Consider the following 15,212-nt stretch of genomic DNA (forward strand, 5'->3'; position numbering starts at 1 on the left):
AAAGGCCTGCAAACACCAACAAGTAACTCGAGCATTTACCTCCGCTTTAATTCTTCGTCTCGCATTCGAGTAAGAGCCAAATTGTGTATATTCCGCTTATCCGAAAGTACTGATTGGTGCGATGGACAAAGAATGTCCCCATGCTCATGTGCTCAAATTCGAAAATGAGTGAGATGGCGGAAAAGTGCAACTACCAAAAACTAAGACACCACCAGAACCATTGAACAGCTTTCTCATCGGATCAAGACTTAAACCTCTTGGCAATGGCATCGTAGGGAGCAACAGAAATAATTCTCAATACTGCTGGAAATCGTTTCCCGGGTCAGGTAGATTTGCTAAAAAATATGCAGGGTATTCGAAAGCAAAGTTAATAATATCTTAAATATCTCATCAAAGGGAGCACCCTCGAAGCAGGTGGAACCACTTTCACGTATTTGTATGCACAACCCAAAAAAAGTAGGCGACTGCGGGTGACGTTTTCTTGGGGCGACATCGACCGAGCCTGAACTCCACCAATCAACGGCAAAAATAACAAAATGTCAAACAGAACGCATGCTACAATTTATTTAAATACCTCAACCTCATCAAATTTGAGTTAACACACCCCAAAGCATCAGGCATCGGGCATTACGACAGACGAGCTAGAGCACAGCCATTGCCAGAGGAAGAACCAGACCAGACCCGTCCAACGAAATAAAATGAGAATGAAAATTCAATTTTCCACCTAAACGCAGACACCGCATCAATTTTGAAAATGCTTTTGCCGAGCGGCAATGAAAACGATTTGTTGTGTTTGACGGAGAGTGCCCTGGCCCTGGTTCCGGGGGGAATGGGCCGACGCGACGAATGGCTGTGGAGCCCAGACAGGAGGGAGCACCACTCAACCGGCAGCCAAGAAGTCAACGTTGTCGATGCTAAAGAGATGCAGGCGGTGCGAATTTGTGGTCAGGTGGCGGCGGGGGCCAGGAGGAGCACACACACAGAGGGGAGATGCTGCCAGCAGAAGGCAGGCAAGCCCGGGAAAGTCTCCACCATTATGGCTCGCCCTTTGATGCCCCTTCAGAGGGTACTTCGATACCTACATGATGCATCGATCATTTGATTATTTGAGACTATGCAAGGGTATCAAATGCTTCGGCGCCAATGCTGGCCTTTCCTTCTACTTGCTGGCTGTCAACGTGAAGCCCTGGCCCTGGATGCAGCGAAGACCTCCCCTCCGATCCGAGAGGCAGACAATTAAAATAGCTTTGTGGTGTGCGTGAGGCAATTGCCATGGCGCCCACACCGCTCTCAGATGGATCTGCATCTGTATCTGGCACTCTGCTGATAATCTCTGTGTGTTGATTTATGCAACAATTTTCAATATTTGATCGATCTATTCAACTCTTTTCAGGGCTGAGTCCAAAATGACTGGCTGTATTAAAACATTTAATTAGTTTTTATTGACCATTAAGATGCCAATCGTGATTGGAACAGTAGCTGCAACAGCAAGCGGCAAACCCACACACCCACAACTTTCAACAACACATTATATATACGAGTATGTATATATAGATCTACTTTAATGTTTATTACATTTCCACACACTCAGATATTTTATGGGCAGCCCAGCATCGAAATATTTATGATATTTACAACAAAAGAGCAAACGCAAAACATTTTTCTTTTTCTTTTTGACTAAAATTGATACAAAAACATACAAATTAATTAAAGTCAATAAAGTAAATTAAATGTGGCCCAGCCCAGGGTTCGGGGCCCCTTTTAATGGTTATTGTAGAGCGGAGGAGGCCCTCTCCAAGTGGCATCATCCGCGACTCCGTTGAGTGATCATCGGGACCCCGGCCACGGCCCCGGCATGCACTTCGCTGCCAATTTAATGGCATTTTTACAACTTGAAAGATTCGTGCCTGCCATGCCGTTTTGAGCGATGATGGTTTTTCGGGGGCAGCCCCGCCCGGGTCCCCGCTAAATGCACACGAAATGCAGCGCAACGAATGTCATTAGAACATAAAAATGATATTAATTGCATGCGAGAGTGCAGACCCCGATGCCAGAGCAGGCATACCTCTGGCTGTGGCACTGCCACTGGCATGCTATGGAAACGTCAACGTTATGATGATGGAATGGTATACATATGAGAACTCTGGAATCGAGCAATGGAGTGCTGCATCGGCTGAGATTCTCTGGCGAAGAGCGCGATCCTCTTTGATGGGAAGACGCCTGTCCCTGTGCCTGTGCCTGTACCAGAGCCAGCGCCACAGCGCCAGAGCGATCGCATAGCACTGATAAATAATAAAAATTAAAAATAAATTAACACCTAGTAAAGATGCAACGAAGGGGGCGATGCGGATGCGGATGGGGATGGGGATGGGTATGGGACTTGGTCTGTCCTTACTTGGGACCTGGTTTCGGATGTTGTCGGCCCCGCAGACAGCTTAAAAATAGCGCAAAAGTAATTAAAAACGAATACCCCTCAGATGCCGCACTTCCCCTTGCCCAGCAGCCATAAAAAAGATATATATGTATATATATCGAATTTAACAAGCGCAACGTCGAAGCGAGGCACAGATCAAAGGAGCCCTGAGGTTGCTCCATGCTGCTGGTGCAACAAACGGAGACCGAAAGTGTTGCCTTCTGCTGATAATGAGGATGCTAATGCAGTTGACATTTTATGTGGCCATTGAATGAATGCTTGCTCTGGGCCCGGGTCTGGGCCTAGGCCTGGGACCGGAGTCTGGACCAATAATTAAATGCAATTATAATTCCATTTAATTAGCTGGCAGCTGGAAAATGACTGCTCTATGCCCCCAGGGGAATGCTTAAATATTGATGGATTCATTAGCATAATATTTGGGTTTATTATGGCATACATATATGGTCGGTCGGGTTGTAGATTTATAGTTTATGGCTGCTGATAATTGAAACATCTCAAAAGGGAGGGCCATATATCTGTCAAATGGAGGACTACTTAGCAGAGTCCAACGACATCCATCTCTTTGAAACTTTACCAATAATTCCATATAAATTGGATTTTTTATATCGTTGTATTTAAATATATATTCAAGAACAAAGTAAGTTAATATTTTAAGAAACCGAAAGATGTTTCATTAGTCTATTTATTGGAATATCTTCTTTCGGAATAAGTAGAATAAATGTTAGAAAATAAATTGGAAAATTGATTGGCTGACAAATCATACTTCGTAAGCCCTTAGTAAATCTCCAAAAGAATCTCCAAAGGATGGGGGAAAGACCTGTCTCTAACTCCCTCTGTACCGAACAAAATGTCCAGGCTGGAAGATATTTCATTGAATCAATTATCGCTGGACATGGCAGAATAATTACTGTCTGCTCTCGGCACTCTCCCCCCCACGCAGACAGACAGAGACTGAGACAGAGACAGGGAAAGAGGCAGGGAAAGAGTGACCATTCGACACACCCACACACACAAACAAGGTCGCTCGAAGCGACATAGCATCAGGGACATGTTCGGTTGCTTCATTGATAACTGGCTGGAAAGCAAAGCCCAACCTGGCCTTGTTGCTTAACCAACTGTAACAGCACAAGTGTGGCAGAACAGGGGAAGGACATGAACACAGAGCCAGCGATACATGGGGGGAAAGAGACAGAGAGAGACAGAGCGAGAGAAAGAGAGAGCGGTTACGCAAACAGAATCCGAAGGAGGCAGCAATAAAACAAAAATTTGCTCGTATTAAAGCAAAATAATGAAGTGAAAATGGCAACAATGTGATTACACACAGCACACAGTCACAGACGACCCAAAGCCATCATAAATTGTTACCAGAGAGAGGCCACTACGTCGAGCGAGATGGGGCAAGAGATTACGAGAGGGAAAGAGCATCTGCGTCGGCGCATTGTGGAGTGTTGCCAGCAACATGCTGCCCGATGCTAACTTGTTGGATGCACAGACCTCACAGGCCACCCCACAGGCCACCACAAAAGCTGTTTGTTTTTCTGCCTTTTTTGTGTTTTTTTTTTGGCCCAGTCACAGAACTCTCTGCGTCTTCTCAGAAAAAGTTTTCCACACAATTTCCGGCGAGAGTCGATTCGAAAAGTTATTAATTGAGCGGCCCCATAATGAACTCATTTACAGATCGTAATGTGCTCCCATTACGGGGGGCACACACCCAAACAGCTGCCAGGGCGACGGCTGTGTGGCACGGCACTTGATGGCAGCACTACGTCGAGTTAAATTGCTTGTGATGATGGTGGCAGAGGGACAGAGGCAGCCCCCCTCCCGATGGGAGGGTAAAACAGGGCTAAATGTGTCCAATCACTCGAGGGCGGGCCTGCCAGCAGAAGTTGGGGACCGAGCAAATGTCAGACAGCATTTCTCCATTTGCAGCTGGCCTGGACGTTGGCGAACGGAACCGGAGACCAGACAAGGTTCAATATGGATATGACTACTTCAGCCTTATTCTCTGCTCTGCCCCTGCCACTTGTGTGTGCATCTAATGGATACACACGAATCTATCTTATCTCATAAGCGAGCCAGGGAAACAAAAGTTTTCAAAACCAAATGGGATTTACCAAGTTTGACAAAGTTTCCAGGCCCCACATCATGTTTTAGTAGTCCGGAAATGTACTTCAATTATAGACAAAACAAATCTAGCAAGACTCCAACTTTCGTTCAGATTTACTTTGAAACTCGGATCGACAACATCTCTATAGAAAACACACATACCTCTAATACAGAATTTAGCAGAATTTTTTCAAAAAAAAAAAACTGCCGTATTTTTTCAAATCTTTTTTTGGCTTTTGGCTAAACATTGACACAAACCAAAATGGATCCCAGGCTGTATCGGCTGATTCGCTTTCCGAGCAATGGGCTTGGAAACAATAACAACGACCCCAATCAGCAGCGAGGGGAGCGTCCGAGACAACCCCACCCAGATCTGGGCTGGATCCTGGATGCCCCCAACGAGCCGCCCCGGAACCGGAACCCGTTGCTATACCTTGTGACTGCACCTCCAAGGCCGCGGAAGAAGCGCAGCTTCATGACCACATCCAAGCCATTCCGCATCCAGACGAACGTGAGCGATCTGCAGTACAATGCCTGGCAGGCCATTCAGGATGCTCCGCCGGAGAAGCGCTGCGAGTACTATGTCAAATATATGGACGAACACATGAACAGTCAGAACTATCCGAATGGTGTGGGCCTGCCCCATCGCTGGGGCCAGTTCTGACTGCACAGGATGCCCCCCGAGGACCATAGACGCCGCGACCGGATGACACCTTCTGAAAGCACCTGGAAACGATATAGCTAATAAAATAAAACAAATTTCAAATCATAAAAGCGCCTCAATCAACTCTCTCTTGAGCACATACAATAGAGGGAAATATCAGTGTAGCCTCGATTACATTTATCCGATTATGAAACTATTTACAGATCAAACAGGCGATGATTCTTCCATCTCAGCCATTGCACAAATCACAGTCACAGACATGCAATCCTTTTGGTCTGAAAAGTTGATTGCCCACAGGGCCCTACCGAAAAATGCATGAAATTGACAATTAATAAACTTCAAATTGGAAGCCCCTGCCCCTGTGCCGCTGTGCCCCTGCCACAGGCACCGAGCATAAAAGGATTTATGGAGTGCCCAGTACAATGTAACAGAAACGAAACAATTGCCACCAGTCGATTTACACACATATGGCATTGCCCTGCACCGCACAGAACAGACCCCACAACCCGATCCGAGTCGAACAAAACCGAGGCAGGGGGCAGGGGGCAGGGGTCAGGGGTCAGGGAGCAGGAAGCAGGAAGCAGGGACCAGAGACAAAAGACGAACACGGACAATTGGCCAAAAGTGTAGCAAATAAATACAAAATGCAAAAGATAATTGCAATCAGAGCCACAAAATGTAGCCAAAAGGCTTATAAATTGTGGGCGTGTGCGCAAGGCTGCAACATGCCGCAGGAGCAGGGCAGGAGCAGGGCAGGGCAGGGCAGAGCAGGAGGCTGAAAGGGCATCCGATGCACACAGAAGGTAAACGCATTTAATTTCCTAAATGTACTTCATATGCCGCACACACGCACAAACAAACATTTAGATACAAATGCATGGCAGTCAGTTGCAGTTGCAGTTGCAACAACACGCATTGAAGCAGTCCCTAAAGCCTCTGGCTTCGAGCGACGAAGCTTTAGCTACCCTAACCTCATGAGGCCATATAGAAGATCGTCTTTAAATAAGGACACGATATTGTCCTGTGTATTCGAGGGAACTAGTGCGACGCTGAACGAATTTTGCACGGCAACGAAGGGTCTTTATAAAGAAGAACTTATTCTTCCAAATACAGGTTCCAAATGATTAAAAAAATCAATTTTGATTACATTTCCGTTCTGACATAATATTACTCGTATTCGATCGAAAATACTTCCTCGCATGCTTTCCATCGTTTCATTTAAAATTCTAGTGACCTTTTGAAGGCAGTGTATAATGAAGCGCCGGCAATTTACGGCCATTATTGCAACAGACAGGCAGCTATATTATGTGGCACGCCCGCACACACACACACACAAACACACACGCACACTCCTGCCTCTGCTTTGTGGTGTCACTGTCTGGGGGAAAGAGGAGGAGGAGGAGGAGGAGGAGGAGGAGGAGGAGGAGGGGATGATGAGATTGCCTCGGCCATAACTTTTTGTGGCTGCTTTTGGGGCTAAGCTTTTGCATTTGGTTTTTTGGACTGTGATTGCTGCTGTGCTGTTGCAAATGGCATTTGCCACATGCAACAATGTGTGGCCTGGCCTTTGCGCGCGCCTTCTAATTGAATTGAATTGATTTTTGGTTTGCTTTGTCTGCCCAATTGTTGCATTTACATTGGCTGAACCGAACACCTAAAAGCATTATACAACAAAAGTATATAAGTATATACATATATAGGTACATACATATATCTGGGATAATGGGAAAGTGAGCAGAGAGGCCAGAACCGGGAGCATTTAAAACGTAATTATGGCATGTCGCCCTGCAGACAGCTCCCCTGTTCCCCACCTCCCCAGCTCCACAGCTCCACAGCTCCACATCCCACTCTGCCACAAGCTGCAGCCAAGGGTTGATTAATTTACCAAGTGCTGCACATGTCCCTCGCGCATCATGCAACACAATCTGACAATCGAGTGGAATGAAGTTTTCTGTCCGTTGCGTTACGAATGTTTGACAGACGACTTCCCCTTCTTATCCTCCTTCCACGGTGCCAAGCATTTTGTCGAGGCAAATGGACTCGAATCGGGATTTTTGGGGGTTGTTGCTGCCGGGCAATGAATGCACGAAATGTGATTGATGCTCATCCGCTATCGCCGCTCTCCATTGTTGCATGATGTCTTTGATGTATGGCCAGGCCACCCCCAAACGGCCACAGCCCCATCCTCCTCCCTTACCTGGGCTTTGTTGAGTAATTGATTTTACCTCTGGTGACCCCACTGGGACAGGGAGGGGCACTGGGGGCGCATCAGATTAACAGACATCGCCAGTTAATAGTCGCACACAACACATGCTTGCTTTTATTAATTCAATGTCATGGCGATTCTTGTAATTTCCCCTTAATTATACACACCATACAGTAAGTACCAAGCACTCTTAAGTTCGCATTAATTATTGTCACTCGATTCACATGAAATCCCCCTTCGAGAGAACAGGCCAGGCCAAACGGCAACTTCTTGGATTTTGCACACTCAGCCATCGGCAGGAAAGGCACAAACAATTACAGCAACGCGACAGAGTCGAAAACTCCAACTCGAAAACAACTTGGAATACTCTCTCCCAGCGAATTATACACTTGAAGGGGGGTCTCTTTGGTAATTGGTTGCGATGCTCAACAGATCTGATAAATGTTGCAGAAGCCTCACAAAGAACAAAGCCTACATTTTCGAAATTGTTTTTATAAAGTCTAACAAAACGAATAAATTTATATGAGAAATAAATACAGTACATGTCATATCAAGGGAAACTCAAGGAACCTTTGATGAAAAGAAACATTATATATATTTTCTTAAGTGTACGATACTCATAGAATATACGTGTGTGTGTGCGTAAATATCCTGTTAACAGTTTTTAGGGTATATAAGCTTCAGTATTGCATTGCATATTTTGTTCTTTGTTTAGTTTTTTGTTCGCATTTTGATTGTATTTATGGGGAAACGTGTGCAGAAAGTTTTCCACTTACAAACAATTCACAAGTAAAATACCTTGACTTTAGCTGCTGCTGCTGCTGCTGGGCGGGGAAGAGGGAGAGGCTACCAAAGTTGATGTCTGTGACTACCATTACCAAGGCTCTTATGCCCCATCCCCGTCCCAGCAGCATATGGCCCACTCACACAGAAGCACACGGCCAGACCCAGACCGACCTCATGTAGCAAATTGTTGGAGAATAAAGTAAGTACAGCAGAAAACACAGCAACAACACAGCAAAGCAACAGCATAAACAGCAGCAGCAGCAGCAGCAGCAGTAGAGACAACATCCGCACAGGAACGACAACAGCCATGGATATACTCGTCGTAGCAAATGGCAAACTAAGCATCAGTAAAAGATACTTTTCCCCGTAAGTAGAAGCGTGGGTGGGCTCTTGCTGCCACCAGACGGACAAGAGGTCTGCCTCCTGCCGATCTCCCCGCCTCTCAGAAGCCAGTCCGGGGCCTGTCTAAATACGAGCAAGCGATTTGTACTTCTAGTTGGCAAACTACTTGCAACAGAGCCCAGCAGCAGCAGCAGCAGCACAGAGCAACAGGAGCCTTGACAACATCTGGCGGGGGCCCGACTCTGACTGGCTTTATGTAAAATGATAATACTCACCTGCAGACCGCAGTCCACAGTCCGCAGTCCGTATGGCAATAGAATGCAGAAAAAACACAGCAGCTAGAAACAACTGAAACCAACGACGATAAGGCAAAGAGTGGAATTCAGCTAATGAAATTACTTGGCTTGGCTTTGTTGCTTCCAGTTCTTTCAGTGTAATAGCCTAATTTCATGGCAGTATATTATTCATTTCAGTGCACATAACCGACAGGAATTTGATGGAATTTCCTGTAAACAGAGAGCATACAACTTCCCCCTGGATACCACATGGAGAAGAGAAGGACAGGACCAGGCGGACAGAGACAGACACACATAAACAGGCTTATGGACCAGCTCGGTAGTAAAGTCTATTGCTGGTCTCTGCTTGTGCCCCTCCTCCTACTTCTTGGGCCCTACTCTCTACTCTATTGGCCCTCTGTTGTTCTTGCTGCTGGTGCTGGTGCTGGTGGTTAAACAAACAGACCAAGCGCCACCACAGACAATCAGAAAGGCATTCAGCCAAGAGAATGCCGAACACCAGCAGCAGAGGCAAAGCAAAGCAGAATAAGTCCGGAGCCTCACAGTAGAGCGAATTACGACTATCGGATACCCGTCTACTCAGAGTAAGTCTTTTATTTATTCAAATTTACCCACTGTAAATGACGAAACGTTGCCAATTTGTTTGTAAATCAATTATCTAAGCAGCCTAATTGCCCTGAAAAGCGAAGAAACTGTTAACTACACTTAAAGAAAAATAGCACAAATTTAATGATATTTAAACAAATTTGTATTTTTATTCAGGCCCATATTTAATCTAAATTTATAGTACTCTAAAATAAGTATTTTCAGGAAATGAATTAAGTTTAAAATGAAAACATTTATTTTAAATCTGATATATATTTTTATTTTAAATATGAAATATCTATAGATCGTTGTTAATTAACGACAATATGTAAGTGAAAACACTTTCCTTTTACAATTTCCTTTTGCTTGCTATGCCCTTGCACCCTTCAGTAACGGGTACGAAAAGGCGGGGAAGAGTAGGGGCATCGGCATCTCTATCCATTCTTCTTCAACTACTTAGTGCATATAAATATTTGAGAAAATATTCCAAAATTTAAATGTTCCAAGCCCGAACCGAATGTCAGACTTCAGACATCAGCCAATAACTGCCTTTCAACCAGACATAAAATACTCGTATCATCGCAGACAAAGAAGTTTACGGAGAAGGCATTGAGAAGTGTTGCGTGGGCCGGGGCCGGGGCCGGGCCCGGGCCCGGGATGGGCCGAATGGATTTGCATATGTTAAAAACAAAAGTAAAACTTCGAATTCTCGTAAATGTTTATGTCTTTATACGAGTCGAGTATCGGGGATTGAAAGCTGGCTGCGAACAGGGATTTCTCTGAGAGATTCGACTGGCATTTTGTGATCTTAATTGATGGCAATTTGTGATTCGTACTCTCTATCTCGCACTCCCTCTAGAGACTGGGTTGGGGTGGGGTGGACGGACCATTAACACATTTTAATCTGCCGTTGGGCGAATGGCTTTTGTGTGGTCGAACAGGCAGGCTCCTCCTCCACCTCCGGTTGTGGCTCTGGCGCTCTTTCGCTCTTAATCATCAGCATAAGCAATAATGGGAAACAATTGGCATCTGTTGGTTGCCTCCCAGGCAGCCTGCTTTTCCCGGAATGTCTGTCGCCTTTTGCTGCCACTGAAATTGCTGAGCTGAGCTGGGGCTGAGGCACACACTTTTATTGCATTGCCATGTCAACAGTCAGAGGCAGCAGCAGCAGCAGCAGCAGCAGCAGCAGTATCCAGCACCAGCAGTTGCACTTAAAATGCGAATCCGAATGCGAATTGTGACGCAAAATGAAGCTACTTGTGCGCCCGGCACAGATACAGATACAGATACAGATACAGATACAGATACAACTACAGATTCAGAGCGAGATGGCAGCAAACTGCGGCAAGAGGCAGGCTCCACTGTCTGCCTGTCTGCTGTCTGGTAGTGGCGGTGGTGCTGCTGCTGCTGCTGATGCTGGTGCAGCATGCCACATTCAATTAGTGCAACAACATATCCTGCCATCAGTTGATGTTGCCGTCGCTCGTGTTGCTCTCTTGCACGGCAGCAACACAAGCAACAGCAACAGCAACAGCAGCAGCAGCAGAGGCAACACCAGAGGCGGAGGGTAAAACCAGAGTCAGTGCTACACTTAATTTTATTCATTTGACAGTTGCAGCACAGCTTCTCTGGCTGCCACACACACACAAACACAACCACACGTACATACAGCTAACCATGTGGCACATTCGAATCGCTGCCACACGTACAGCAGCAATTAAGGTCATTCAGGCAGGCTGCAGCAGTAGCAACAACAACAACAGAGGAAATACTTTTTAATTATGACATTTTATTGAGTGAACATTTATGCACAAATGACAAGACCTTTTATTCGGATCGACGAGAGGGTTCGAGTGACTTTTAATGAACGGACTAACAGGGTGGAAAACCGGCATTGTCCAAAGCAAAAAATAACAACAAGCGATACATCTACCATAATGGAAGAGTAATTAGTAACAAGTATAAGAGGATTTGAGTCCGAGTTATCGTTTAATAGCACTGTACACAAAATTCATATAAATATACTCAAAGAAGAGTTCTCAATTTTCCATTTGGTAAATTCATAGTAAAATGAAACACACCCCTATTTTAATTAAATATTCGGTGAACATAGTGAAATTAAATAAAATTCACTTTGATTTGAACATTAAAAAGCCTTTTTAATACGGCCCATATTTAAGCTAAATAAAAATAAATTTGTAGGAAATATATGTAATTTAAATATGAAATATATTAATTTAAAATAGTAATGGTACATTTTTGATGGTAAAAATTTTGAAACCAAAGTTTAACTATTCGATTCTTAGGACTTTTTTCTCTGGGTAAAATGATGTTCACTTAAATTTGATTTAAAAAAATATTTATTCATTCAGAAATCATTCGTCTTCGTTAAGCCATTAGTATTTTTATTTTAACAATTCATTAAATGTCTTTCCTGTTTTGACAGGGAAAAAGAAGCGAGAAGACCTGAGTGTTCCTCTATAATAAAATTCCTTTTCCTATGTACATATATTTATTTCCTCAATTAAGTATCCCTTAGTACCGAAATTTCCTTGTAAGCTTTATTTCCTGTAACTTATTATTCAATCATGCTATAAAATCTAGTACATTTTATTCCATAAAATTGTATATCGAATTGTAGTCGCTCACAACTTTTCACCTCTGAGTATTTTTCTATTTTAACTTTAAGTACTGCCCTGTCACATCCAATTAACTCTAATTGGAATTCGCATTGTGCCACGAATCAGCTTTCAATTAAATTTACACGGCTGCCACTGCCACTGCCACTGGCACTGGCACCCCACTCTGAGGGCGAGGAATTTAATTTGGCAAATACATTTAGCCAGCGCCTGAGCCATCGTGAATATTTCACACTTTTTAAATGTCGCAAAGCGTATAAAAATTCCATAAATACGCTAATGAAACACATGGCCAGAGCAGGCAATACCAGCAGGACAGGGCACACACCCCGCCCGACATTCAGACATCATCCGCAACAGAAGGAGCAGGGGCCAACTCTTTGAAAGAGCAGCAGAGCACGGCACAGGCAGAGGCACAGGCACAGGGCCACCCAGGAGGCAGGCAGATACATGCAACAAGCGGAGAGGCAAGCCCACCCCCTCGTTGGCAATTTCATTTTACATATTTTCCATTTATTTTGCTTTTTCTTTTTCTGCCAAATTCAGCAGAAACGAGAATATGAGCAAACAGGGAAGCGAACGAAACGAAACGGATACGGATACGATTTTCTGCTGGGCGCTGGGCGCTGGGCGCTGGGCGCCTGTGACTTCTGCCGTCTACACACTGCCACACAATTGTATCTACATACATGTATCTGAATTTGAATCTGAATCTGCAGCCTGTATCTGCATCAGCATCTGCCCCCTCTGCATGTGCATCTGATCTATATCTATCTGAGATGGCTGCTATATTTGGTTTTTATGCAATCATTTAACAAACACATCATGAAAATTCAATTCAATTCTGTGTTTACGTCGACTCCAGATGATATTGCTTTTTAATTGCGGACTCGAGCGGAAATTGCTTTCACAAAAACACACACACACACACCCATAGATACAACGAGCAGGCAGGAAGGAGGGCCCAATGACATTTTGCTTGGGGGCCGAATGGAGGGTGGAGACAGGGAGGCGGCCTCTGAAAACTAGCAGCGGAAGTGCGTTGATTGCATGACTCCTAGAACTGGGGAACTGGAGAAACTCCTTTTGCCATTTGCCTGACCTCAAAAACTTTGACCTTTTTCCACCGTACACTAAAGCTGTTTTTCTGTATTTATTTGCTACCCCTGGAAAGGGGTAGCACGAATGTGGTCAAATGTTTCAATTCGGCGCTCTAACAAATGCAATATATTCTTGATCAGGACTAATTTCCGTATCGGTATAATAATGTCCCATCGGAATCAAGTCTACTGGAGAGATATCCCTTTGTCATATGGCGGTCAATGATAGAAATAAAAAGGTTGATTGTTGCCAATTCAAACCATCAAATGGTTCCGCATACCCAAATAATAAAGGATCCGGTCAGGGTATTTTCATTTTCGGTCCTTCTTTCTGACCTTTCTTCCTTGTCCTCAATTTTTTTTCTTGTTTTGTTTTTAATTGCATCACATGCGCCATGCAATTTATAATTGGAATCAACTCCAGCAACAGCCCAACCACCCTCTCATATAGAGAACACACACACACACATGCATATCCCATATACACGTAGTTCGCGCGCTCTCATTTAATATGAAAGTCACAGAATGTGAGCTAATTGAAAACACTTGCAATATTTATGAGCAGGGCAACATGTTGCCAAAGCACTTGACTCCCAATGAAAGAGAGAGATAAAGAGAGCGCTTGGCAACATGCTGCCAGGCTAATAAAACAACAAAATGATTTTATTATAATGGATTTATAACGCCAGACAAGAGCAAACACGCTATTAGACAGAGAGAAGGATAAACAGCCAGAGAGAGATACATATCTCTCTCCCAGCAAGAGTGTGGGGAGACAGAGACTGAGAGAGAGAGAGAGAGAGAGAGGGAGAGCCAGTGCGGAAGCAAGACAGAAAGACCAACAGGGAGACCAACATAACGAGAGAGAGATAGAGAGAGCGAGAGATAAATGCACTTTTAAATTGAGACGCAAACGCGGGCAAGAAGTCCATTAAGCGCAGTGTTGTTGTCATCATTTAATGCTTTTTGTTGCTTCACTATCGGGGAGGGGAGGTTGGAGAGGGGAGCTGAAGTGCTCCCTCTGGCTCTTTGTTTGCTTGTGTGTGAGTGAATGAGAGCAATTTCAGCGCTGCGTGTGCGCATTTGCAGCTTCATGCTGCTGCTTCTGCTGTTGCTTCTGTTACCATATACCCTGGCAAATAGGGTATTATGGTTTCGATCAGATGCTGTACAAGCAGAGATGGAAGTAAATAAGTCTTACTGCTGCCTTAGGTGCAATCCACTTGGAAGGGTATCTACTAGAGGGTATTCCTGGTCTTGTACGGCTCCTCGCTTTTTTGTTGTCTGCAGCATAAATGGCCCCTACTGCGCCGTGTCGCGGGCATCGCTCGCCTTAAGTGGAGATATTTATAATAAGTTTATTTGCTTGCCCCTTCCCATCGTCCCCAGATGTTGCCAGCCCGCATCCTTGTCCGTGCTCAACATGTTGCTGATGCCATGGCTATGTGTTGCGGGGCTTGTTTGGCGCTTTGGGGGCACTCACATCCACAATCACATTCACAGTTGTAAATTTTTGTTTTCCGTTAACGACCGAACGGCTGCCGCGGCCGGTTTAAATCGTCGACGTTTCGTCGTCGTTTGTCGTCTTTGGTCGTTGTTGTCGTTAGCGCTTGTTCCGCCGCGTGTTTTTCTGGTAGTGGAGCCAGTTCGTCAAAGCGATCCATTCATGTGAACCAAACCTCTACTTTAAGTGTATTTGGACTCTGAAATATACATTGAGGATGAAAACCTCAGAGGTAATCCATGCTCGAAAAGTATTTAAAAAATTTCATTCAAAAACAAACCATTCAGGTAAAACCTTAAGTGAACTCTTCAAATCTCAGAATAGGTCCCAAAACTCTCAAGCAACTCTGATTCAAGTTGCGGGAGGACTCTACTTGTCTATGAACACCAAAAGCAATCCATTGAGATCTGAAGTAAGGCAGTTTTATGTGTGTATTAGTGGGCTCTGGCTTCATCAGCAACAGCACCATCATAATCAGGAACATCATCATCAGCAGTTGCAAACAGCATTCATCAGGGGCATCATCACCACCCCATGCAACGCACAATTT

General features: G+C 44.6%; 1 protein-coding gene across 1 annotated transcript; it reads left to right on the forward strand.

The window, feature by feature from the left end:
- The first annotated feature begins 4,753 nt into the window (after nucleotides 1–4,753).
- On the forward strand, nucleotides 4,754–5,314 carry LOC6587404 (male-specific protein scotti). Its single transcript, XM_002013198.2, has one exon. It carries the CDS (start codon nucleotides 4,803–4,805, stop codon nucleotides 5,202–5,204), a length of 402 nt encoding a protein of 133 aa, XP_002013234.1. The 5' UTR covers nucleotides 4,754–4,802; the 3' UTR covers nucleotides 5,205–5,314.
- Nucleotides 5,315–15,212: the final 9,898 nt, after the last annotated feature.

The sequence above is a fragment of the Drosophila persimilis genome, unplaced genomic scaffold (genome assembly GCF_003286085.1).
Source record: "Drosophila persimilis strain 14011-0111.01,24,50 unplaced genomic scaffold, DperRS2 tig00000000-arrow-pilon, whole genome shotgun sequence".
Lineage (NCBI taxonomy): Eukaryota > Metazoa > Arthropoda > Insecta > Diptera > Drosophilidae > Drosophila > Drosophila persimilis.